The sequence below is a fragment of the Lactuca saligna genome, chromosome 8, assembly GCF_052625555.1.
Source record: "Lactuca saligna cultivar CGN05327 chromosome 8, ASM5262555v1, whole genome shotgun sequence".
Taxonomy (NCBI): domain Eukaryota; kingdom Viridiplantae; phylum Streptophyta; class Magnoliopsida; order Asterales; family Asteraceae; genus Lactuca; species Lactuca saligna.
Window position 1 is genome coordinate 2,121,490 of NC_136424.1, and position 24,633 is coordinate 2,146,122.

The 24,633-nt window shown below is 35.1% G+C and overlaps 2 protein-coding genes across 2 annotated transcripts; one reads left to right on the forward strand and one right to left on the reverse strand.

Moving 5' to 3' along the window:
• The first annotated feature begins 16,188 nt into the window (after positions 1-16,188).
• LOC145011009 (phospholipase A(1) LCAT3-like) lies at positions 16,189-20,182 on the forward strand. The gene is made up of 10 exons (XM_078969617.1): positions 16,189-16,588; positions 16,936-17,027; positions 17,150-17,277; positions 17,491-17,626; positions 17,741-17,893; positions 18,008-18,187; positions 18,277-18,434; positions 19,158-19,212; positions 19,323-19,376; positions 19,490-20,182. The coding sequence occupies exons 1-10, from the start codon at positions 16,372-16,374 to the stop codon at positions 19,652-19,654; spliced, it is 1,338 nt and encodes a 445-aa protein (XP_078825743.1). The 5' UTR covers positions 16,189-16,371; the 3' UTR covers positions 19,655-20,182.
• Positions 20,183-21,364: 1,182 nt separating this feature from the next.
• Positions 21,365-24,407, reverse strand: LOC145008641 (uncharacterized). The gene is made up of 4 exons (XM_078967229.1): positions 23,252-24,407; positions 21,795-23,122; positions 21,583-21,644; positions 21,365-21,374 (listed from the first exon to the last, which is right to left on the reverse strand). The coding sequence occupies exons 1-4, from the start codon at positions 24,405-24,407 to the stop codon at positions 21,365-21,367; spliced, it is 2,556 nt and encodes an 851-aa protein (XP_078823355.1).
• Between the last annotated feature and the right edge of the window lie 226 nt (positions 24,408-24,633).

The window sequence follows — 24,633 nt, forward strand, 5'->3', positions numbered from 1 at the left end:
GCATATCACATAATACCGCCCTATAACCAGGATATTGACCTAACCAGGTCACTAAGCGTAACATAAACTCATCCTAACTACCAGGAGGCAAACCAATAAACATATCATGTCATAACCAGATACAATCCATAAAGGGCCGGCCTTGGTGCCTTAGACCCTGTTGATATAATGAGGATAACTCACCCTTCTAGTAGTGCTGAAATACTGCAAATCTCAGAATGTTGTCTCACCGGGAATCCCAAACTATTACACAATAAACACCAAATTACTACCCAAAATAACCTTCTTGACTAAATTTCCACACCATTCATTAAGTCCACTCTTTTTATTGGGCCAAGGTCCAAATACCCAGTCCTTAACTTGAAAGTCCACATTAAAAAGCCCATTATCGGCCCAATTTACTAAATTGGGCCTAACTTACTAATTGGGCCTCACCCCACGATCCACTATCACAACCGGGTCCAAAATATCTTATTTACAAAGTCCAGCAAAGGCCCAACTCCATTTAGTCCATAAACAGCCCAACATCTGAAGCCCACTTGATAAAGGCCCAACAGAGGACGTACACGGGGCGTACTCGACCGGATGTTGACAACCATCAGGGTGGTTGACCCAGTACGCTGGGTGTACTGGATTTACGTTGGGCGTACTCAACTGTTTGCCAAAACCTTATTTAGTACTTAATGGCTTAAGTACATAAGCCCAAACTTCAGATCCAGAGACCTAACATGCCTAGGATCCATAAAGTCATGAACTTTATCACTTTGGACGTCCATAAAGTTCATAATGCTTGGTCTTAATCTATTAAGACCTTATTTCTTCATGTATGGGACACATACAGCTAATGGGGCCTAGTTTTTATCACTCAAGGTCCCTCCAAGAGTCTAGAAGAACAACCTTTTTCGTCCAAAACACAACATGCACCACCTTATGGCTTTTTGAGATAATAAATGCTTTTAGTAAGGTAAATTGGTCAGATCTAAGCATATATGTATAAATTTTAGAACTTACCTTCTGGAACTTCTTGAGCACAAGTTAACTTCAGATCTACAAGCTTGGTCTTCTTCTTCAACACTTTGATGCACTGCCTTCCTCTTAAAGCACTCAAGAACACACCAAATAAGCTTAAACACACAAGGAGAGGCTAGGGTTTTGGGGCGAACGAATGTAATCTGTGGAGGCTGAGGTAAGGGAGGTGTGATGCTCATCATGTTGCTTATATAGGCCCCAAACCCTAAATATTAGGGTTTTCCCCCAGACATTAATACGCCAAACGTACATAAGTGTACGCCCAACGTACTAAGGCGGACTTAGTACGCTTAGCGTACTCTTATGTATGTGCAGCGTACTCCCTCCTGGCCAAATGTTTGCAAACTTTGGCCCTTCAACTATCTTGGCTCTTCACATTCGAACCCAAGGACTACAAATGACAAGGAAAAGATAGAAGAAGGTTCGGGAATACATGCCAAGATGTTACAAATTATCTATATCATTTAATATACATATAATTATGGAAATCGTTTAATATCTATATTTATTTGATTAAATAATAATTTATTTTTTACTAAATTCTTATTGGTGCATTCTAACACATAATAGATATGAGAAACATTTGAACCTAGCTCATATATATATATATATATATATATATATATATATATATATATATATATATATATAGGAGACAGTTCAAATAAAAACACTAAATAGTGTGAGAACGTAAAAACACTTTTCTATGTTATTATTCTGCAATTAATTTTGTATCGACAACTTTATGTCATTATTTAGCAAAGAATAAATGGATAGTTAAAGGTTAAAATTAAAATTAGAATTTACTACAAAAATGCACATACATAAGTTTATAATAGAATAATAACATTGTAATGAATATATGACTAATCGAAAGTTAATATTTATATTAGAATTACTTCAACAATACACATATACAAAATTCATTACAGAATAATAACATAAACATAGTGTTTTTACATTCTTACACTATTTACTGTTTTTATTTGAACTTACTTCTATATATATATATATATATATATATATATATATATATATATATATATATATATATATATATATATATATATATATATATATATACATTTACAATAAAAAATGAAGTATTTTTTACCATGAAATGTACATATACATAAAAACTTATCCATCTTTCTTGTTGCATAAGTGGTATGAACTTATACTTTTTTTATTTTCTTTTTTAAAGATCGGTCTTAATTAAGGATTATAGTCTTGAGAGGTACTTGAAGACCGAGCCACAAAAGCCGTTAAATCAACATAGTTTGTCTAAAAAAGTCTAATCTATGGATGATACAAAAAAGAATAAATCATAAAAAATGGTCCATGTGATTTGCAGTTTTTTTGGTGGAGTTTGAAAAAGTCTCCAACTTATATATGTAGCATTTTTGTAAAATCTTTTGTTATGAGTTTATCCCTAAAGGAGGGGGAGAGAAAGAGAGATATATATATATATATATATATATATATATATATATATATATATAGAGAGAGAGAGAGAGAGAGAGAAGAAAAAGAAGAAGAAAGGGAGGAAAAGAAAAGAGAGACGAAGGAAGCAACATACCCAACTCATCATTCTACACATCTGGCGGTACCATTGGTGCTCATAATGGTGTAGGCGTTGATATTGATATCAACTCGATTCCATCTATAGACAACTTCATCCATTATTAGGGAAGTTACAGCACGGTACCAACCATCAACGATTTATTTGGCTATTTTTAGGAGAAAATTTTGTTAAATCTTAAAAAAATATTACGAATTAAGCTAGATTTGTCTTTTTCTCTTGTTTTAAGAGGAAAAAAAAATACAAAGATCACATTTTTACTATTCTATGGATTAAAATTTAAACCTCTCATAGTTATTTCCCTAGTGAATAAATTATTACACTTTTTTTTTACTAAAATTATGTTGTTTATCGAGACGAGTTGGGTTGGTAACAAGACCACATATTCAATAAGATATAGAACACTTAAGGGAATAAGGGTTTAATCATAATTTTTGAGGACTTCTGTTGACTTCGAGCCTCCATTTAGAAGTCCAATATTTTTTGTAATAGTTGAGTGTGAGAGTTGTTCCTCTTATTGTAATTATATTTTCTTATTGAATAAAAGAATTTTTTAATCCTAACAACTAATATCAGTGCTTCGTTTAGTGTCCAAAGATTTTTTCAAGATTGTTTCTATATTGGATCAATTTTTTTGTCTCAAGAAACTGGGCGTACCACTAGAAAAGCCTCGTTTCAGGGAATCTGAAAATACATTTTTCGTAATTTTTCAACGACGGGAAGACCCTTAAATCATCGATCAAAGTTAGTCAAACATCGTCGAAAAACCAAGTCTCTGGAGAAGACGAAGTGACGTTAGCACGACATCAGCGTAACGTCAGCATTGACAACTGTTCTGGAAACTTGCAATTTGGCCCCTGAAGTTCTATAAAATTTCAAATAGGTCCCTCTTTTTCTCGAAAAATCCATTTCAATCCTTGTTTTTCCGAAAGTTATCATTTTGCGTCCCTAAACTTCAAAAAAATTTCAGAAAGGTCTCTATGCAGAAGAAACATTTTAGATTGGTCCCTATAAGTTGCAAAAATTACAGTTTAGTCTATATAGTTCTGAAAAGTTACAAATTAGCTTATAACTTTTCAAGAAAGTATATTTTGACCCCGAAAAAGTCTTTCGCGCCATTTCTGATGCATTCGAATCTAATTGAAAGCTCGGTTTTATCTAACTTTTTCTCGGAATACTTGTAAAATAAATTTTTAAGTCTTTTCAGTGGAATCTACAAGTACGATTATGATGGTTCGACTTACGCCCACAAATTACAACACATGGAAGCCAAGGATGGAATATTTGCTTAATCTGAAAGATGTAGCAGGGCCTATAGAAAAGAAAGGCATCAAACCCGACACAAAGACAAAATATTTTTTGACGAAAATAAACAAGAAAATGGTGGTGCAAATTCGATAGTGCATCGAACATAGTGTTTTTCATCATGTCTCTCAAGAGAAAAAACATGAACAAACTCTAGGAGAAGCTCGAGAATATGTATCTGGAAACGACGGCACACAAAAAAGACCTTGCTAATGAGGTGCCTTGTAAACCACAAGTAACGAAGTAGTACGTCCATAATCAAACATATGAGTCAGCTCCAAGATCTTTTAAACTAGCTTCGTGTTGTTGATTAGGTTCTCAAAGATGAAGAACACGTTATATTGCTCCTGAGTTCTCTACCAGATCATTCGGAGATGCTTGTTGTGACTCTCAAAAATTTTGCCACCGATGGCAAAGTGATAATGGAGATGGTCATAGACGCCCTAATAAACGAGGAATCATAAGGAAAGAAGATGATACAAATCAGTCTTTTTCCCTCGTGTCATAAAACAAAGAAAGAGATGGAGGAAGAACTGGAGGTAGAGGTCGGGGTCGAGGTCGAGGCAGATATAGTCAAAGTAGAGGAAAATCCCAAGATTGAGGGAAATCACAAGAGTGAGGTAAGTATTCAAATACATGGTTTGAAGGCTATTACAATCATTGTAATTATTATGACCATAAAAGATTGACTGTCAAAATTTCAAGTAGGGAGAATTGTGAAACCATGGTCACCATAACATAAGTCATTGCTCTTATTGTATATGAGGAGGAATCATGCCCACATGTTGGCACTTATGATGATGAGTGGGTGATTGATAGCGTTGCATCATATCATTCAACTCCAAACCAAGATTTATTTACTACCTATAAACCTGTAAACCATGGTACTGTACCGATTGGCACTACCAGAGATGCAGGAGCTATCATCATAGTTGTACGAATAGTTGGGCAAGTAGTTCATCCGTCCAAGCTGTTCTCCGTGGGGAGCATTGATCCTCTTCGACAGGAAGAAGGATGGTTCACATCGGATGTGCATTGACTACCGAGAGTTGAACAAGTTGACGGTGAAGAACCTTTATCCACTCCCGAGGATAGATGATCTTTTCGATTAGTTGCAGGAGGCATCTTGGTTCTCCAAGATAGACCTGAGGTCCGGGTACCATCAGGTCAGCGTTAGGGAGGATGGCGTGGAGAAGACTGCGTTTCGGACTCATTATGGAAATTATGAGTTCGTGGTGATGTCGTTTAGGCTCACCAACATGTTGGCGGTGTTTATGGACCTGATGAATCGGGTCTGCAGACGAATTCTTGATCGCTCGTTCATTGTGTTCATAGACGATATCTTGGTGTACTCCAAGACCCGAGAGCAACATGAGGAGCATCTTCAGGAGCTCTCAGGAGTTTTGAGGTGAGAACGGATTTATGCCAAGTTCTCAAAATGCGAGTTTTGGTTACGAGAGGTTCAGTTCCTCAAACACCTTGTTAACTAGGAGGGGATTTTGGTCAATCCAACCAAAATTGAGGCGGTTATGCAGTGGGAGGTTCCGAAATCTCCCTTAGATATCAGGAGCTTCTTGGGATTGGCAGGGTACTACCGAAGATTCATACAGGATTTCTCCAAGATTATAGTACCCCTCACTAGTCTGACAAGGAAGGGGTGGATTTCTGGTGGGGCCCTGAGCAACAGAGGGCATTTGAGACCCTCATACAACGACTTTCCGAGGCTCCAGTCTTGACTCTCCGAGAGGGAGTTGAGGATTTTGTAGTGTTTTGTGATGCATCCATCACGTGACTGGGATCGGTCCTTACGCAGGTAAGATGAGTGATAGCCTACGCATCGTGGCAGTTAAAGTCGCATGAGAAGAGATACCCTACTCATGATCTGGAGTTGGGAGTGGTGGTATTCGCTCTCAAGATTTGGAGACATTATCTCAATGGGGTCCGTTGTACTATATACACGAACCACAATAGTTTGATACACATCATGGATTAGCCGAACCTAAACATGAGACAGAGCAGGTGTTTGGATGTAGTCAAGGACTATGAATGTGAGATCCTTTACCACCCAGGTAAAGCGAACGTGGTTGTAAATGCTTTGAGCCGTAAGTCAGCTGGATCTTCTACTCCGGTGATATGTATGAGGATATCAATGGATTCTCCACTTATGAGCTTGATGAGGGAAGCTCGGGCTGAGGGTATGTGGTAGGAAAATTGGAAGCTTGAGAAGATTAAGGGTGAAAACACTTGGTTTGTGCAGGATAGTCGGGGATTAGTGACTTGTTGCGGTCGGGTTTGGGTTCCGATGTCTGGTGGGGTCAGACAGATTGTTTTGGAGGAGGCTCATAAGTCTTCCTTCTCTATTCACTCAGGTGCCATCATGATATACTTGGATTTACGATTGAGTTGCTGGTAGCCATGCATAAATAGGGAGATTGCATGGTACGTTGAGAGGTGATTGACCTGTCGGATGGTCAAGGTCGAGCATCAAGGGCCACACGCCCAAGTGCAGCCCCTGCAGATTCCCATGTGGAAGTAGTAACAGATCATGATGGGTTTTATTACCAATCTACCAAAGATGAAGAAGGGCTTCGATGCTATTTGGTTCATCGTGGATCGATTAACCAAGAGCGCCCACTTTTTAGTAGTACGGGAGAGTTCATCGGCCAAGAAGCTGGCTAACTTATATATCTGCGAGATCGTTGCTTTCCATGGGGTGCCGGTCTCTATTGTCTTAGACCTTAATGTTCAATTCACCTCCCATTTCTAGCAGAAGTTCCACGAGGAACTAGGCATGCGGCTGCACTTCAGTACAGTCTATCATCCGTAGAAAGACGGCCAGAGTCATGGGACCATACATACTCTTGAGGATATGCTAAGAGCTTGCATTATTGACTTCGGTGGGAGCTGGGACTCCTATCTACCCCTTGCATAGTTAACTACAACAACAAATTTCATTCCAGTATTGGTGCCCCACCATATGAGTTGTATGGACAGAGATGTCGCACCCCAATCTGTTGGGGTGAGATTGGTTACAGAGTGATAGGACGAACAGAGGTAGTTATGCAGACTACTAGGAGGATTCAGCAGATCAGACAGCAGTTGCAGACCGCTTAGAGTCGGCAGAAGAGTTACGATGGCAAGCGTTGATCTGATCTTGAGTTCCAGGTGGGAGACATGGTATTACTGAAGGTCTCACCCTGGAAGGTCGTGATTCGCTTCAGGAAGAGGGGGAAATTGGATCCCTGATACATTATGTCATTCAAGATCATTGCCAGGGTTTGCAAGGTGGCGTATAGATTGGATCTCTCGGAGAAGCTTAGTCAGGTCCACAACACTTTTCATGTGTCACAGTTGCGAAAGTACATATTAGATGAGGAGGTAGTGGTATCACTGGACGATATACAGGTCGACGAGTGCCTGAATTATGTTAATAGGCCAATGGCCTTTCTTGAGAGGAAAGTGAAGGTTCTACGGAACAAGGAGGTACCTTTGGTAAAGGTATAGTGGCAGCACCAGAAGGGATCCGGGTGGACATGGGAGCCAGAGGCAAAGATGTGGGAGCATTACCCCGAGTTATTTGCCGCAGCAAACTTCAAGGATGGAGACTAGTTCAAGTGGGGGAGCATTGTAACATCCCGACTCCCAGGTATAAAAATTTAAAGCTTATAGTCATGCTCTTGGACCTACTCGACGAGTTGGATGCCCCAACTTGTCGTGTAGAAACAATTCAGGCCACGTGGATTTAAGGGGTCTACTTGACGAGTTGGAGGACCCCAACTTGACGAGTAGGAGCTAGAAAATGAAATCCTAATTTCCAGGGTTTTGCACCCTTTTTAAAAGGGTCATTAGCCTCCCTCTGCCTCCCTTATCGTCCCTCTTGAGCTCAGAAAAACCCTAATCGTGCCTACTCTCCATTTTTGTGTGTTAAGAAGCTTGGTAGGTGGATTTATGAAGAAAGCTTGAAGTCTAAGGAGCTTGGAGCAAAGAGAAGCTTGTGGATCTATTTTCTACTTCATCTTGGCATCATCTTGAAGGTAACAAGTCGTTACTTTGACTTATCTTTAGCTAGATCTCTTCATGCAAAGGTTTAGGGCCATTTTCTAATTAGTTGTGGGTTATTTTGGGTATTGGGCATGATCTGAGGTTGTAACTTCAGATATGGACTCCTCTAAGCCCTTATAGTCACAAAGTTCTAGTCTTTAACAAGCTATGGCCTTCCCCTTACCTAAAACTTATCCCTTAGCTTGGTTTTGGCATTTAGGACCTTTCATGTATGTAAAGTTTGCAACTTTATGTAGAAACCACGCCCTAGGAGGTTAGATCTGCAATTTGGAGATTTTAGGGTAGCTTAAAGACGTCTGAAAAAGAAATGGACTGAAGGGACTCAACGAGTTACATGGTCAACTCGATGAGTCATATGAAGATTGGCAGTTGTTGGTTTCTGCATGGACTCGACGAGCCAGCGAGACAGCTCAACGAGTCAGTTAGGGTTTTCTTGATATTTGGACACTGCATGGACTCGACGAGTTGTCTAGGAACTCTGTGAGTCAACTAGGGTTTTCACAATTTCTGCACTTAACGAGTTGGGTCAACATGGACTGTTGACCTTGACCGTTGACTTTGACTTTGAATTTGACCAAGGGTTGACCGATTTAAATGGGGGGGGGGGGGGTTATTTTAGTAATTTAGGAATTTATGAAAGCGGGTCATGGTAGATGTAGGTTTTTGAGTTGGAGGAGTTTGACATTATCATCCCGAGCTACTTGTGAGGCGATTTTTCCTCACTATACTCAAGGGTCGAAGGCACCAAGGTCGGCCCTTTTTGGATTGTTATCTTGATATGTTATATGCTCGAGTATTGTATGATATGTTAGATCAGTATCATGGTATATAGGATGTTATATGCTATTATGATTTGTTAGATTAGTATCCTAGTAGATAGGATGATATTATGTTATTATGATTTGTTAGATCGGTATCATGATATATAGGATGTTATATGTTGTTATGATCTGTTAGATCGGTTTGTCTGTTTATAGACTGTTATGTGATTATATGATATATGTGCACATGTTTGATTAGTGGTTGAGGCTTGTTTGCTTTGTACAAGAGCCAACAGACCTAGGCATTCCAACCTGATGGTTGTGGGCTGTGAGTATTCCATCTCGAGGATGATTGGACTCGTAGTATGTGGGCATTCCAACCCGATGGTTGTGGGCCTAGGATATATACCATCCCGAGGATGATTGGACCCATAGTATGTTGGCATTACAACCCTTGTATTAAATGTTGATGACGTGTTGATTGTTGGTTCCAACATGCAGAAGATCAATGAGCTTAAGATGTGGCTGACCATAGAGTTCAAGACAATGAACCAAGGGGCTACTAAGCTGAAGAAAGTCCTTAGAATGGAGAACTCATCAAATGAATATACTAAGGTGTTACCACTGAAAAGTTGAAACCAGGCATGACTTCAGTTGCTCTTCCAAGATTTTGAGGACGAGGGTTGGCATAGAGAGGGAGAGAGATTAAGATAATGATGAAGAGTTTGAATGGAAAATGAAGTTGTTCAAGCCTTCAAGTGGGAGATTGGTGAGGTATGAAGTATTGTCCAACATGGAGCATTTGGATCATGTTCATGGATCACTTGAGGTTCATGGAGCATGTGACAAAGGAACAAATCATCTGAGAAGGGAATGGATTGCCTGACAAAGGAACGGATCAAGTGACAAAGGAGCATATCATACAGAAGGGGGTTTAGAGCACCCGGAATAGGTTTGGAGCACTTGGGAGTGATATAGAGCAACAAGGGGACCTTGTTGCGCCATTTGCTAAAGACTTGGGACAAGAAGGATGTTGTTGCGCCAAGGTCACTCCTTCTTGTGCCAAGATACTCCCTCTTGCGCCATAGGGTATCCCTCTTGCACCATGGGGTACTCCTGTTGCACCATGGAGTATGTTGTTGCGCCAAGTGTGGCCTTGTTGCGCCATGCATGTTATTATTGTGCTAAGATGGTGATGTTGCTCCAACCTAGAAGTTCTTGCACAATACTTGATGCTTGTTGCGCCTTCCTTGCACATGTTGCACCATCATGGTGCAAGATGGGCTATTTTGGTTCCTTGATGAGCCATGGTATCCCTGATGAGTGAAGTATGCTATGAAGCCCTCTATGATACTCAAGATCATTCAAGGATGCTCAGAAGTTGGTATTGCTCGAGGATTACACCATTTTGTGCCACCATGATGGATGTTGGACCATTAGTGTTCATGATACGCCACATATGCATCATGATGCTCCACTATGGTCAAAGTAGTCCATCATGTGTGCTACTGATGTTCATGGGTTGTATGACATGGAAGAATGTTCCAGAAGATGTTGCATGGCGGGATATGATTGGCTGTCACATTTCATGGGCTTATGGGCTAATAGACTTGGCCCATTAGGGTTTTAGGTACGATAGCTCAAGTATAAATAGACTCATATCTCCATCATTATGGGTGTGCAGAAATTTTAAGAGAGTAATCACTGTGAGGTTAAGAGCACTCTTTTGGAACAGTTAGTAAGCAAGAGAGATTACTTTGTTTTAAGAGCTCAAGTGAGGTGTAACCTTGTGTGTGATTGTGATTGTTCTTGGAAGTTAATAAATCATCTCTCTCTCTCTCTCTCTCTCTTGTTCGCTCGTGGATGCAGGTCACCACTTAGGGGTGGCAATTTATGACACGACACGAAAAAAATACACGAAACGAAACGGAATTGGGACGAAAATGAAATTTGAATTCATGTTTGTGTAATGTTCGTTTTAACTGTAAAAAACACGATGTCGTGTTGTGTCATGTTCGTGTTCAAAATTCAAAACGAAATTGACACGATTTAGCAATTCTTTATCGTGTTTATCGTGTTTGTCGTGTTATGTGTGATAAAATATTCATTAAATAAACTAGTTTTTAATATATGTTATATTTTTTGTGTCATCGTGTTTGTCGGTTTTTAATTCGTTCATTTTCATGTTAGTTAAAAAGAACACGATATCGTGTCGTGTCAGACAGAAACATGAAACGATAGTACGATTTGCCACCCTTAGGTCAACTGGACCGAACCACATTAAATATTCTGCTAACTTGATTTACTTTTTCAAAAGAAGGTCACCTAAGTTTTTTTTAATCTGAAATGGTTAACTTGTTTTGTTATTTAACATAACGAAGGTTGTACAAATGATGACTCCCATGGGTATAAACAAGGCTTCATCTTTAGTTGTGAGGCATCCCAAACACATTGCTTTAATTACAACATAGAGTGAAAGTGTTAGATAGTGGGATGGTTTTTTTATAATAGTTGAATGTAAGAGTTGTTTCTCTTATTATATATATATATATATATATATATATATATATATATATATATATATATATATATATATATATATATATATATATATATATATATATATATATATATATATATATATATATATATATATATATATATATGACAAAACTATAAATTTGGTCCTTGTGGTTTGCAAAAACCTTTGGATAGGGTCCAAAAAGTTTTCGGCTTGCACCGAAGGTCCAAAATCAAGGTTTTTCATTGTTTTTGGTCCAAAAAAACTTGAAAAGTCGATTTTACCCTTTTTAATTTCTTTTTTCTATTTTCTTTATTGTTTTTGGTATTTAAATAATTAAAAAAAATAAAAAATAAAATCTTACCCAACACACATACTCTCTCTCTCTCTCTCTCTCTCTCTCTCTCTCTCTCTCCCTAACCTAACCTAGGTTTATTCTTATTCATCTTCCACAAATCCATCGAAGGTGTTTTCTTGTGCGTTCTTCTGTCCCGATTTTCGGCAGAAGGAACTCCGTCGGAGGTGTTTTCTTGTGCGTTCCCGGTGAGCAAGGGAGCTACAAACCCCCTTCGTTCTCCCTTCACCTTTTCATTGTTCCTACCAAATCAAAAAGAAGATGAAGCAAGGAATTAACGGAGCAAAAAGGCCCTCGCATACCTCCTGTTGGACATCGAACAACCAAAGTCATTACCATTGCTGCTTGTCTCGCCCTATCGAAGACCTCCGTCCCTTCGCAGCCTCTTGGCCGTCGACCCAGGAGACAATCCTTCTCACGACCGATCAACGAATAATCGCGCCCTACGAGCCATCATGCTTCCCTTTTATTCGTTCGTCTGCTTCGTTCGCAGCTTCGTATCCGTCTCTCTTTTGCCCGACCAGTCAAAGTGACGAGGGAAAAAGCCCTAAATCCTTTTCAACTTGATGAATTGTCAAAATAACCCCCTACTACAACATTCCCTTTTAATATAATTCCCAATGGAGACGAGATGGGAAGTTCTTCAGTTGAGAGAGAGAGAGAGAGAGAGAGAGAGAGAGTGCTGGGTAAGATTTTATTTTTTATTTTTTTTTAATTATTTAAATACCAAACTAAATAAAGAAAATAGAAAAAAGAAATAGAAAAGGGTAAAATCGACTTTTCAAGTTTTTTTGGACCAAAAACAATGAAAAACCTTGATTTTGGACCTTCGGTGCAAGCTGAAAACTTTTTGGACCCTATCCAAAGGTTTTTGCAAACCACAAGGACCAAATTTGTAGTTTTTTCTATATATATATAAAAGAGTTTTCCAATTTCGACAAGTTCAAAGATAAAGTGGTAAAAGTATGTTGATTAATTCTATATCTCTTTAGTGTTTTATTACTGTGATTTATTGATGTAATTTTATATTAAGTTAACAATAATAGAAATGAAGTTTTACTAACATTTATACACAGAAAAAAAATAATGTATTCACACATTGCTTTGAGTATGAATCTTTCATTTGAAAGAAAACCAAATTCTGAGACATTTAAAGTTACCTTTGATTATTAAGAAATGTGATTGAAAAGCATAAACGTGTTGAACGATTATAACAATTTAATCTCTATAAAAAATGGATGCGATAGATGGACGATAAAAAATAAAAAAGTTATGTTTTCTTTATTTTGTGAGTATTTTAAAATTAGAAAATTTTCATATATTTTCTTCTTAAATCTTAAAATATTATATTTATTCAACTTAATTTTTAAATATCATATTTACCCTTCATAAAATTTCTAAATATCATATTTGGTATTCATAAAATTTTAAAATACCATATATGTTTTTTTTAAACATCATAATCTCCTATAATAAATGAAGGTTTTTTTGCCACAAATCCTCTTCTACTTCATTTGGACACTTGGCATTTTCTAAAAATTTTTTATTTTCCACTTGTCATTTTATTGTATTTTTCATTTTATTAAATTAAAATTCCACATATAATGTTTAATGTAATATATATGTAAAGTAGGGTTTATATATGTAATGTATTCAATACATTAAAGTTTCAATAATTTTAATAATTAATTTTTTTTTTTCATTTTTCTTATAAATTCAAACTTTTCAAATTGTTAAAATTTCATATTTTTTTTAATTAAACTCATGTAATACATGGATCTCACACCTAGTATCATATATATCATTTTTAAACATCAAATTTTTATATATGTTCTTCTTAAATATTAAAATATCGTACATGCTCTTGTTAAACATCAAAATATCAATGGTACTATTTAAAATATCTTCCATTTATAACATGATAATAATCAACAACAATAAAAACTAAACAATCAAAATATACATTCCATAGAAAGGGTTGATGATGAATCTTTTTGTTTGTCAAGAAGACGACATTCTAACAAATTTAAAGTTTACATTCCATTATAAAAAACGTAAGGATAATATAGTTAATATTTTTAATCATTATAATAATTCTAATGTATACAAAATGATTATAAAATATTAAAAACATTATAAAAAAATGATTTTGGTAAATATGATATTTTAAGGTTTAAGAGGGATATATATATATATATATATATATATATATATATATATATATATATATATATATATATATATATATATATATATATATACACACACACACACTAGCCGTTTGGCCGCGCAAAACGACAGCGGCAAATAATTTCTTTCAAGCAATTAGTTACATTCGGAGACATGTTATATTTCTAAGAACACTTGCACCATTATCGATCAGTTTCACAAAAATAAAAAGTGCAATGTCAAAACCAAAAAATATTGTGGTGGTGGATTCCATGGAGGAAAAGGAGATGAAGATTTGAATTAATCTCCAATCAACTATATTTTATGCAAAAAATTAGGGAACTCCAATTTGAATGAGCTTTTAAATTTCAAGCGATTTGTCGAAAAGAAGTGTTTCAGATTTCGAATGCACCCGATACCAGAGAAGAGATATTTTAGGAGTACAAGTTGGATCAAAATTGATGAAAATACTAATTCAATCCCAAAAAATAAGGAAATACTAATTTAAATATGTTTTTAATACTTGTATCCCTAACATTATCATTTGTAAGATATATATTATAATATTATTATATTAATAGTTGGTTGTACTTTAAGTTTAAAGACTTGAACGTTTTAAAAAAATATTATATTATATTGATTCCATTTATAGAATAGTAAGATTTCTTTTATAAGATAGTATATATATATATATATATATATATATATATATATATATATATATATATATATATACAGAGAGAGAGAGAGAGAGAGGAACGTTCAATCGAGAACATTTCTTATTGCGAGAACATTTGAAAACAAATTTGCACCACATAATTTTTTAATTAAAACTATAAAATAGTATTCATAAAAATCAATCAATTATTACAAACAATTAAAAAAGCAACTAACCAAAACCACTCACTACCTACCACCAACCACCACACCTATTTTTTCTGTGGTGAACAAACTCACAATGATGCCGACAGGAAGAAGAATAGACTGATAAATATGATTGTGTTTTCCAGTGGTTGATGGTGGCGTTGCGAAACCTTTTCCAAGAAGAGATATATGTGGGTTAGGTTTCCGGCAACAAGCGGTTGGCGACAACGATCATTGGTGAAACGAGATCAGGAATCAAGATGAGTGAAGGTCGGAAATGAGAGTATCTCTCTCAGTGAGCTGTTTCCAGAGGTCGAAAGACTTGGATTAGAGATCGGGATCTCGTCTCGCTTCACTGACGATCGTTGTCGCTGAGATCTTATCGAGATCGGGATAAGATGTCGGAGGAATTAGATTAGAGATCGGCATCTCGTGGAGAAAGTAGATCTTATGGCCGGTGAAATGGAGATATGGTGACAGTTTAGGAAGAGGAGAGGAGGAGGAGATGATTTCCGACGATAGGAGTGGAGGGAGGTAGCGAACAAGAAGATCCGACGAGATTGAAGAGGCGGTCGTGCAGTGGTTCCAACGACGCTACGGTGGTTCCGGTAGCGGTTCTGTGATGATGTTGGTGTAGATATACTTTCAAGAGAGAGAGAGAGAGAGAGAGAGAGAGAGAGAGAGTGTGTGTGTGTGTGATAGAGTAAGAAAGTGATATCACGTTAGGATATAATTATTTTTTTAATAATAATAACATATAAATTTTATATTTCAAAAATTGTTCTCAGTCTAATAATTGTTCTCATTTGAACATCTCTCTTTCTCTCTCTCTATATATATAGAGAGAGATGTTCAAATGAGAACAATTTTTGAAATATAAAATTTATATGTTATTATATATATATAGTTATTATTGTAGCCGGAAGATTTGCGATAAGTATTATATGTTATTATTGTAGCCGGAAGATTTGCGATAAGTATTATAACTTAATCCTAAGATAATATAATATTCGGTTTTAATATTCTTCTGGATTCATCGATATACGTCTTCTTTACCCTCCTTTTATACTTTCCCCGTACTGAAAACTCATTACCATATCTTAAAATTAAACGTATTTGCTACATTTTTACTGTTTTCCATCTTTTTCGTTTAAATGTAAAAATTAATAGTATACTCTTCATTATTCAATTCCTTATCATACTCTGTCTCTCTCTTTAAATTTTACAATATTAAAAGGAGAATTTCATATATATATAATATTAAAAGGAGAATTTCATATATATATATATATATATATATGAAATTCTCCTTTTAATATTGTAAAATTTAAAGAGAGAGACAGAGTATGATAAGGAATTGAATAATGAAGAGTATACTATTAATTTTTACATTTAAACGAAAAAGATGGAAAACAGTAAAAATGTAGCAAATACGTTTAATTTTAAGATATGGTAATGAGTTTTCAGTACGGGGAAAGTATAAAAGGAGGGTAAAGAAGACGTATATCGATGAATCCAGAAGAATATTAAAACCGAATATTATATTATCTTAGGATTAAGTTATAATACTTATCGCAAATCTTCCGGCTACAATTTCCGACTTTCCTTTCTTTTCTTGATCAACTGTATATAATATATAATCTAAATTACTACTTCTCTAGAAATTCCAACTATTCACGGAACGTGGTACACTTCGAGAAGGAGGAGGAAGAAGAATTAAGAAATGGTGGGTGGAAAACGGTGGTGCTTCGGTAATCAGAGCTCCGGTGACGATGTGGCTGATTTTGACCCGATACTTCTGGTGAGTGGCATAGGCGGGACTATTCTTAATTCGAAGCTAAAGAGCTGCTTCGGGCTCACGACCCGTATTTGGGTCCGTATCCTTCTTGCTGATATGGAGTTCCGAAAGAGAGCCTGGTCCCTGTATAATCCCGACACTGGTTCATTCTCTTTCTCGATAAAATCTTTTTTATTATATACTGTAATATATATAATGGCCTTAATTTGTCATACCTTTCATAAGCTATACTATCAAGATGGTATCTTTGTCTGTTAATTGCATGGTGGAACATTTGCGTCTTAATGGATTGTTTATGGGTTCTTTATATGTTATGGGGGATGGATAGATAGCTCGCAGGTGATATGTTACTTATTTCATAACAACAGATGCATATATATGGCTGTATTGGTCAAATAAAATTAGTTATGCTGATCAAGATATAGCGATGAAATTTGTAAATATTAAGTTTAGAAATTCTGTTAATATTCGTTTGTATTGGATTTTCAGGCTACACGGAAGCATTGGATGATAGTTCTGATATTGTGGTTCCTCAAGATGATTATGGGCTTTATGCTATCGATATTTTGGATCCCTCATTGGTACTTAAGTCTAGTAGCATGATAAAGAAGAGAACTTGTTTTTTTTTCTTTGATCAAATGCATACAAGAATAAGTAGTGTCTTGTATATTGATATAAATTCTCGTATATCTTGGCTTTTCAGTTGATAAAATGTTTACAAGTGACGGACGTATACTACTTTCATGACATGATCGATATGCTTATTAAGTATGGATACAAGAAAGGAACCACATTGTTTGGATATGGATATGACTTCCGCCAAAGTAATAGGTATATATATATATATATATATATATATATATATATATATATATATATATATATATATATATATATATATATATATATATATATATATATATATATATATATATATATATATATATAATTTTACCTTTTAGTAACTGAGCGTTTCAAAAAGTTCAAAATAAAACAAGCAGCTAGTATGGCAGTGACCGTGTGTCATATATATATTTTTGGCAGAACCGACCAGGCAATGGATGGTCTTGAGGAAAAGCTAGAGACTGCGTATAAAGCTTCAGGGGGTAGAAAAGTCAACCTTATATCACACTCCATGGGTGGGTTGCTAGTATCATGTTTCATATCACTCCATTCTGATGTATGAAAATAAATCCAATTAATGACATGTTTATTCTTGCTCCTTAGATATATGATATGATATGTGATGAATTAATATAAACTTTATGACATGTGATCCACTTGCTATATATAGGTATTTTCCAAGTATGTGAATAAGTGGATAAGTATTGCAACCCCTTTCCAAGGTGCACCCGGATACATCAATGATTCTCTCTTAACCGGGTTACAGTTTGTTGAGGGACTTGAAAGCTACTTCTTTGTGTCTAGGTGGTCAATGCATCAACTAGTAATGTTTTATGACATTCATCTGTTGTTAAAGCTAGTATCATTACAATTGAAACAAAAGATTTATTAGCTATTAAAATGAAGGCCATTCAGCTGTCTCCTTTTGTGTTTTCAGTTGGTGGAATGCCCATCAATATATGAGATGCTTCCTAATCCCGAGTTCCAATGGAAAAAACAACCTGAAATTGTGGTTTGGAGAAACCGTTCAGAAAATGGACAAGATTCAGCCAGACTGGAAACTTATGACCCATCTGGTTGTGTGGGGCTGTTTGAAGAAGCATTGAAGGACAATGAGGTAATTTACATATGTCCCAAAAACGAGTCACTCTTGCACGCATACCATGTGAGTGATTCATCTAAGCTTCAGTTATTCAACTATGACAGATAGAATATAACAAGAAGACGATACCTTTGCCATTCAATTTGTCCATCTACAAATGGGCAGCTACTACACGCAAGATGCTAAACAGTGTGCAGCTTCCCGAAGGGATTGATTTTTATAACATTTATGGAACATCATTGGATACCCCTTTCGATGTTTGGTAGGTTATGAAGTCGTTAAACATTTACCTATGCAACAATATTTCATTTTTTTACCCTACAATGTTTCCTTTAAAAAAAAATAAGAAAAGCACAGCCTATTAAAAATTAACCCATATTAAATTCTTAACTGTTTAAAATTAAACTCCCATTTTTTTAATCCATACGGAAAAACCGGTATATTAAATGTTTTGGAATGTCAAAGAGCACAACTTATTATAGACATCGTATTGAAAATTCCCTTAAGAAAATGCAATTAGACGGTTTCAAATAATGGGAGATATAAAACAGTGGGAGAATTTAATATAGGGGGTTTTCAGTAAAATGCCTATAATATACAGGTTGAGTTTTCCTGACATTTTCCCTTTTTTTTAAGAATTTGTGACAATCAATGTTTCACTTTTGAAAGTTTGCGCAACTGACACAGGTCATGCAATCACGTTTTAACCGGTTAAAAAGCAGGTTACACTTGAGTTGTTATATATTTTTCAACTTATAGAATGAAATGTGCTTGCAGATTTCGTCTAAAAAACACTTTTGTTGTATAAATTGGGAAAAAGGTGAAACGCCACTACATAAACAAGCATTTAAACCCTTTTTTGTATTGGACTTGTAATTTTTTAGCACTACGCTCCATTCCTTTTATCACACTATAAAACTACTTGATCCATATTGTGCTTTGCGATTGATAACTTTTTTGTGCTCAAATGAATACTATTTTGCAGTTATGGTTCGGAAACTGATCCAATTAATGATCCATCTGAGATATGCCACTCATTGGTAAGTAATCCGAATCCTTCAATCAACCATCTGACATATATTGTACTTGTAAAAAGGTAATTAGAATCCATAATTGACATGAATGCTCATTTTCTTTTTACCTTTTGCAGCCTGAATACTCTTATGTGGATGGAGATGCAACAGTTCCCGCTGAGTCAGCAATGGTACTATTCCTACCTTATGTCGTATGTAATGTGTGTATTTGCCTGACATTTAACAAATGCAACCAAAAGATTGTGATTTGTGTCATCAACTGAACTATGGTTTATATGAACAGGCAGATGGATTTCCAGCAATAGAAAGGGTGGGAATTCCTTGTGCTCATAGGACACTATTAAGAGATGAAAATGTATTTGAATACATACGGAAATGGTTGGGAATCGAAGAACAGAGAAGTACACGTGTTAAGACCTCCAAAGTTGTTGATGTAGATTTGGCTTGAGGCTTGTGTAGTGGCTTTTGGTTGATCATGATAGTTGTTATGTTGTATCTTAGCAATTCATGATGCCACGTTATTGCCATTGATGATGAATAAGAGGCCACTTCATAGTTATTTTTGTGGTCATGACATTGTACTTTGGTGGACTTATTTCTCCACTTCGTATAAATACAATCTATATTCTATAACAAAGTACAAAAAAGATTGGTAACCGGCATTCTTGGGTGTTTCACCACTAACATGGGGAGATCAGAGCAAGTTATGTCATGTCTACGCTTCAACTCGACAACTCGCTTATAAAATTTTCACATTCTTTTGTGTAATGGCCAAGAGCAGAATTCTGCTAGGCGGTGAAGATAAAATGAGTTTGGTAAAGATAAATCACGAGTCATAAAAGGTCGACCATGTGATAAAATCTTTGACATATTTTATGTCAAATTCTTAATGACTAAAGTATTAAATATGCTTACAAATTTATATGCACATATTAAAGCTATAATTTAACTTTTCTTGAATAAAGTGATTTGAACATATGGTGTCAATCTACTCAACTTGTTACACTCTAGCCAAGCTCCTAAAAGTTTCCAATCAATACCATACTAATTAATGACAATCTGTAATAAACATAACTAAACTAATCGAAAATGCACTTAGCAAAATATAAAGCTACTTGGCATGACCATAATCATAGTGTTATAGAGCAAGAGCTACTCTAAACATTCCCATGAAGAGTTCATTAGGAAAATGTTATATAAGTTCAATATGAAGGATGTAAAGGTCAAAAATACACCTTTGTGAACTCGTATGATTGAAGAACTTCCTATAAAATTTATGAATGAAACAAGGAAAATGTGCTCTTCATTATGACAACTAGACTGCAGACCATCTAACGAAGAAACCAATGTTTCACAATAGGAGGAAAAAAAAAACTCATTTAGATGAAACGTCACTTTATTATGGAATTGATAAATAATGTACGTTATCTTTGAAAAAGATCACTCGTATGAAAAATCTAGTAAATGTATGGACAATAGATAATAGTAGAAGATTTACATAGCTTCAATTTTATTTAATTTTTCAATTTTGACACCCATAAGGTGACGTGATAAAAAAAACATTTCGTCATCACATGTCAACACCACGTCATTAAAGACTGTCACGCAGACATTGAAACAAATTGAAAAATACAGTGCTAAAATTACTATTTTTAAAAACTTAGTATATTAATTGTAAACAAAATAAAACTGTATCAAAATAAATAAATAAAAAAATTATAAACGTAATATCTTCTATGCAATTAACCCTAAGTTAAATAACTCGTCTAATTTCAGAATATATTAAAGGCCCTCTATTAAATTATATTACCACTAGGTTACAACCCGTGGAAACCACGGGTCAAAAATTGAAAAACAAATTTATATTATTAATAAGAATTAAGTTTGTTTAGCAATATTTGTAATGATTATTTAAAATTAAAATTAATATAATTTTGTAAAAAAGTATATAAATTTGAATATATGTTAAATAGAAACACAATCAATCCATCGAAAGTTAAATATGAAGATAACTAAAATACATCTTTGAATATGTGAATGATTTATGAAGTGTGAGGGCAAATCAATATTTTTTGTAATGAGGGAGGAATCAAGAAACACCATGTGGCGTCTATTAAAGTCTGAAAATGAAATATCAAAACAAACTGAATATTATGGATTACAATGCTCTATAAAGAATAAATTATTTAAAAAAAATGTTACAAAAAAACAGAAAAAAACATAATTGTTAGAATTTAATGGGTAAGAAGCAGTTATAAATTCCTAAAAACTTCCTTATACACAACATTTGAAGTTTTGTTTGTAAGTCTACCATCCTTATCTAAAATTAACAATTTCAGTCCTTCTCTACTTTGAACTCTAGATAAGGCAACATACAGTTGTCCATGTGAAAAAACAGGATCCTTGAGATACAGACCAACCTTTGATAACGACTGCCCCTGACTTTTATTAATTGTCATTGCAAAACATACAGCCAATGGAAATTGTCTTCTTTGAAATTTGAAAGGATTTTTTTTTTCAGATGGACTTAAAGACATTCTTGGAATAAATGTTTGCTTTCCGATATTAGTTCCAGATATTATAATTGCCTCAATAACACGTTTGCCAAGAGATTTCACTTGTAGTCTAGTGCCGTTACATAATCCATTTTTTTGATCAATGTTTCTTAGTAACATAACTGGAACACCGACTTTTAGAATTAACTTGTGATTTGGCAAACCTGATACCTTAAGACCATTTAAAATATCAGGGGAGTATAAATTGGGATCAAACTGATCATGAACAAACTCGGATTGGCAAAGAGTATCTGAACTTAAATATTCTACTTCTTCTCCGGGAAACAATGCTAACAAACGATCATTGATTTGTTGGACAACTTCATTTTTTGGAGCTAGTATAGCTCTTTCTTGAAAATAACTCGTACCGTTGAAGTTTTCCAAGATTGAAGGATATACAAACTCAATTAATGAACCTATAGGATCATGTGGATCACTAATGAGAATATCATCCGGAACATCAATAATCGTTTCACCATCGTTCAAACCACCAACTTTTCCTTCTCCTATGTCCAAAAGCCAGTTTGCAAAATTTTGTATTTTTCGAATATCAGATGGATCCTTTCCAGCGGTTAGTCTCATGTTTTTTGTTAATCTATGGACTTTGCATTGTTGCCATATATATGAAGAGCTTAAAGAAGCATTAACGATATTTTGTCTGCTACCTCCCTGAACAACAGGTAGAATCTGCCTGAAGTCTCCTCCAAAAACAATCGCTTTCCCTCCAAATGGAATATCTGAGTTGGTAGACTTATCAAACTTACATACATCTCTCAGAGCTCGATCTAAAGCTTCAAATGCATGTTTGTGGACCATAGGTGCTTCATCCCAAATAATCAATGAGCTTTTTCTTACTAATCTGCCGAGTTCACTATCAGGCGGTATCTTACAAACAGAATACTCGGTAAGATTCAACGGAATTATAAACCGAGAGTGTGCTGTCCTACCTCCAGGCAATAATAAAGATGCAATACCACTTGAAGCAACATTTAAAACTATATCATCATTACATCTAATTGCTGCAGATAACGTCTTCCAAAGAAAGGTTTTGCCTGTTCCACCATATCCATAAACAAAAAACACACCTCCTTTATTATCATTGACTGTAGTCATGATATCAAGAAAAATATTGCGTTGCTCGTTTGTTAATGCATGAAACATACTATCAAACTGTTTCTTTAAAAGCGTTATGTCATATTCCAGCTCCTCCATGATAAGTCGATTTGTTGAAGAAGAAACTGTGTCGGAATCAGGGTAAGGCATTTGTTTATAATGTTTAAGACTCGTGTTGTTACGAAGTAAAATCTGTTCGATCTCGAACAAAGTCAGGTTTTTGAGTTGATCCTCATTGAGTGATAAACCTGTAAAAAATGAACAATATGTCAAAAAGAATATAATATTAACCAATGTAATGGTAAAAAAAATTATACCGTGCATATTTAAAATATATATAATCCGTTTGTACATATAATGATACAAAATTATAATACCTGGAGACTTTAATCTACGCTGTTGGTTGTAAAGAATACCATCTGACAAATGTTTCCATGTATTTTCCCAAACAAACTCTGGTATACCCAAACTGTTAGACATTAACATCGTAGCAAATAAGAAACGAAGATAAAAACCAGTTCCTGAATGACTTGCTTCCTTAATTACATCAACGTATTCTTTATCATCATCTAAGAGGCCTAAAGCATAGCATGCATCTCGAAAAGTAGGAAATTCTTCACCGTTTACCGTGCAAATTTCTTCAAATGATTTTGGACCTTTCACTTTATTTAAAAGAATCCGTAAGAAGTAGACTTCGCCAAGTTTAGGTGAAACAGAGTGAATCCTTCCTATTGAACGTCCAATTTTCCTTGGCTTCCACAACTTATCATCAGGTTTCCAAACAAACTTTGTAGGAAATTCAACATATGTAAGTTTTTGTGCATCTTTATTAATTTTATTACATTCCATCCAAGATGTGAACATAGAACCAGCAACTAAAGGTTGTTCAAGAACATCGTCAATATCATCGTCTGCGGCATATATGACTTGTTGTTGATCAGGAAGATGAAAAGGTAGTCGCATCATAGAAGGATATCGGTAATGAACATCGTATTTAAATATTCGCCATGATGCTTCACATGCAGATATATATCTACAGTCATAATAATCTTTTATTTCATCGACAACCTTTTCGTGATTAGAATCAGCGTTGATGTCAACAACAATCGTAGCTCTATCTGGACCTTTGTTTATATATTTAAACAGATACTTTATGGAAGATCCCTGATTGCACCATTCAACATTAATGTGTGCCTGATATCTTTTCAACAGATATTTGTTATATGGAACAACATTTCTATTGTCTAACTTGACACCTGATTTTTCGACAAAATATCCATTGTTTCTTCTCATATATAAGGGATAACCGTTGACATCAACCGAAGAATGATCACAGAATTGCTTTGGAAATTTTTTCGAACATTGCTTGTCAACCATGCATGGACAATTCATATTTTCAGCTCCACAAGGACCATGTATCATGAATTCACTTACAAGTGAATACAATTCTGGATCTTCATTGATATTTGGAATCTCAGCAGAAATAATCGGATCAATATATTCAACAGTAGGCCGCTTGGAGTTAGCATGCATAAACAGACAAATATGACAATGTGGCAAACCTCTTTTTTGAAATTCAATCGTATAGACCACTGCAAATTAATTTTATAAATAAGATAATCTTTGTACTGGATGAAATATATTTGCAAATAACCAAAAATATTAACAAACTAAATAATCATTATAACAAAACTATTAGAAATAAATACAAGTTTTATTACCTCCTTGAACAATGCCGAAAATTTTATTTTCCCGTATG

Bases quoted from the DNA above. Each gene is read 5' to 3' on its own strand.
- LOC145008641 (XM_078967229.1), bottom strand. From the start codon at position 24,407: ATGCATGCTAACTCCAAGCGGCCTACTGTTGAATATATTGATCCGATT. The intron at 23,123-23,251 runs GTATTATAATTT...CATTTTTTACAG, and splicing joins GCGTAGATTAAAGTCTCCAG to GTTTATCACTCAATGAGGAT. The intron at 21,645-21,794 runs GCAATTATAATA...AATAAAAGTCAG, and splicing joins TTGGCAAACGTGTTATTGAG to GGGCAGTCGTTATCAAAGGT.
- LOC145011009 (XM_078969617.1), top strand. From the start codon at position 16,372: ATGGTGGGTGGAAAACGGTGGTGCTTCGGTAATCAGAGCTCCGGTGAC. The intron at 16,589-16,935 runs GTTCATTCTCTT...TTGGATTTTCAG, and splicing joins CCTGTATAATCCCGACACTG to GCTACACGGAAGCATTGGAT. The intron at 18,435-19,157 runs GTAGGTTATGAA...ACTATTTTGCAG, and splicing joins GATACCCCTTTCGATGTTTG to TTATGGTTCGGAAACTGATC.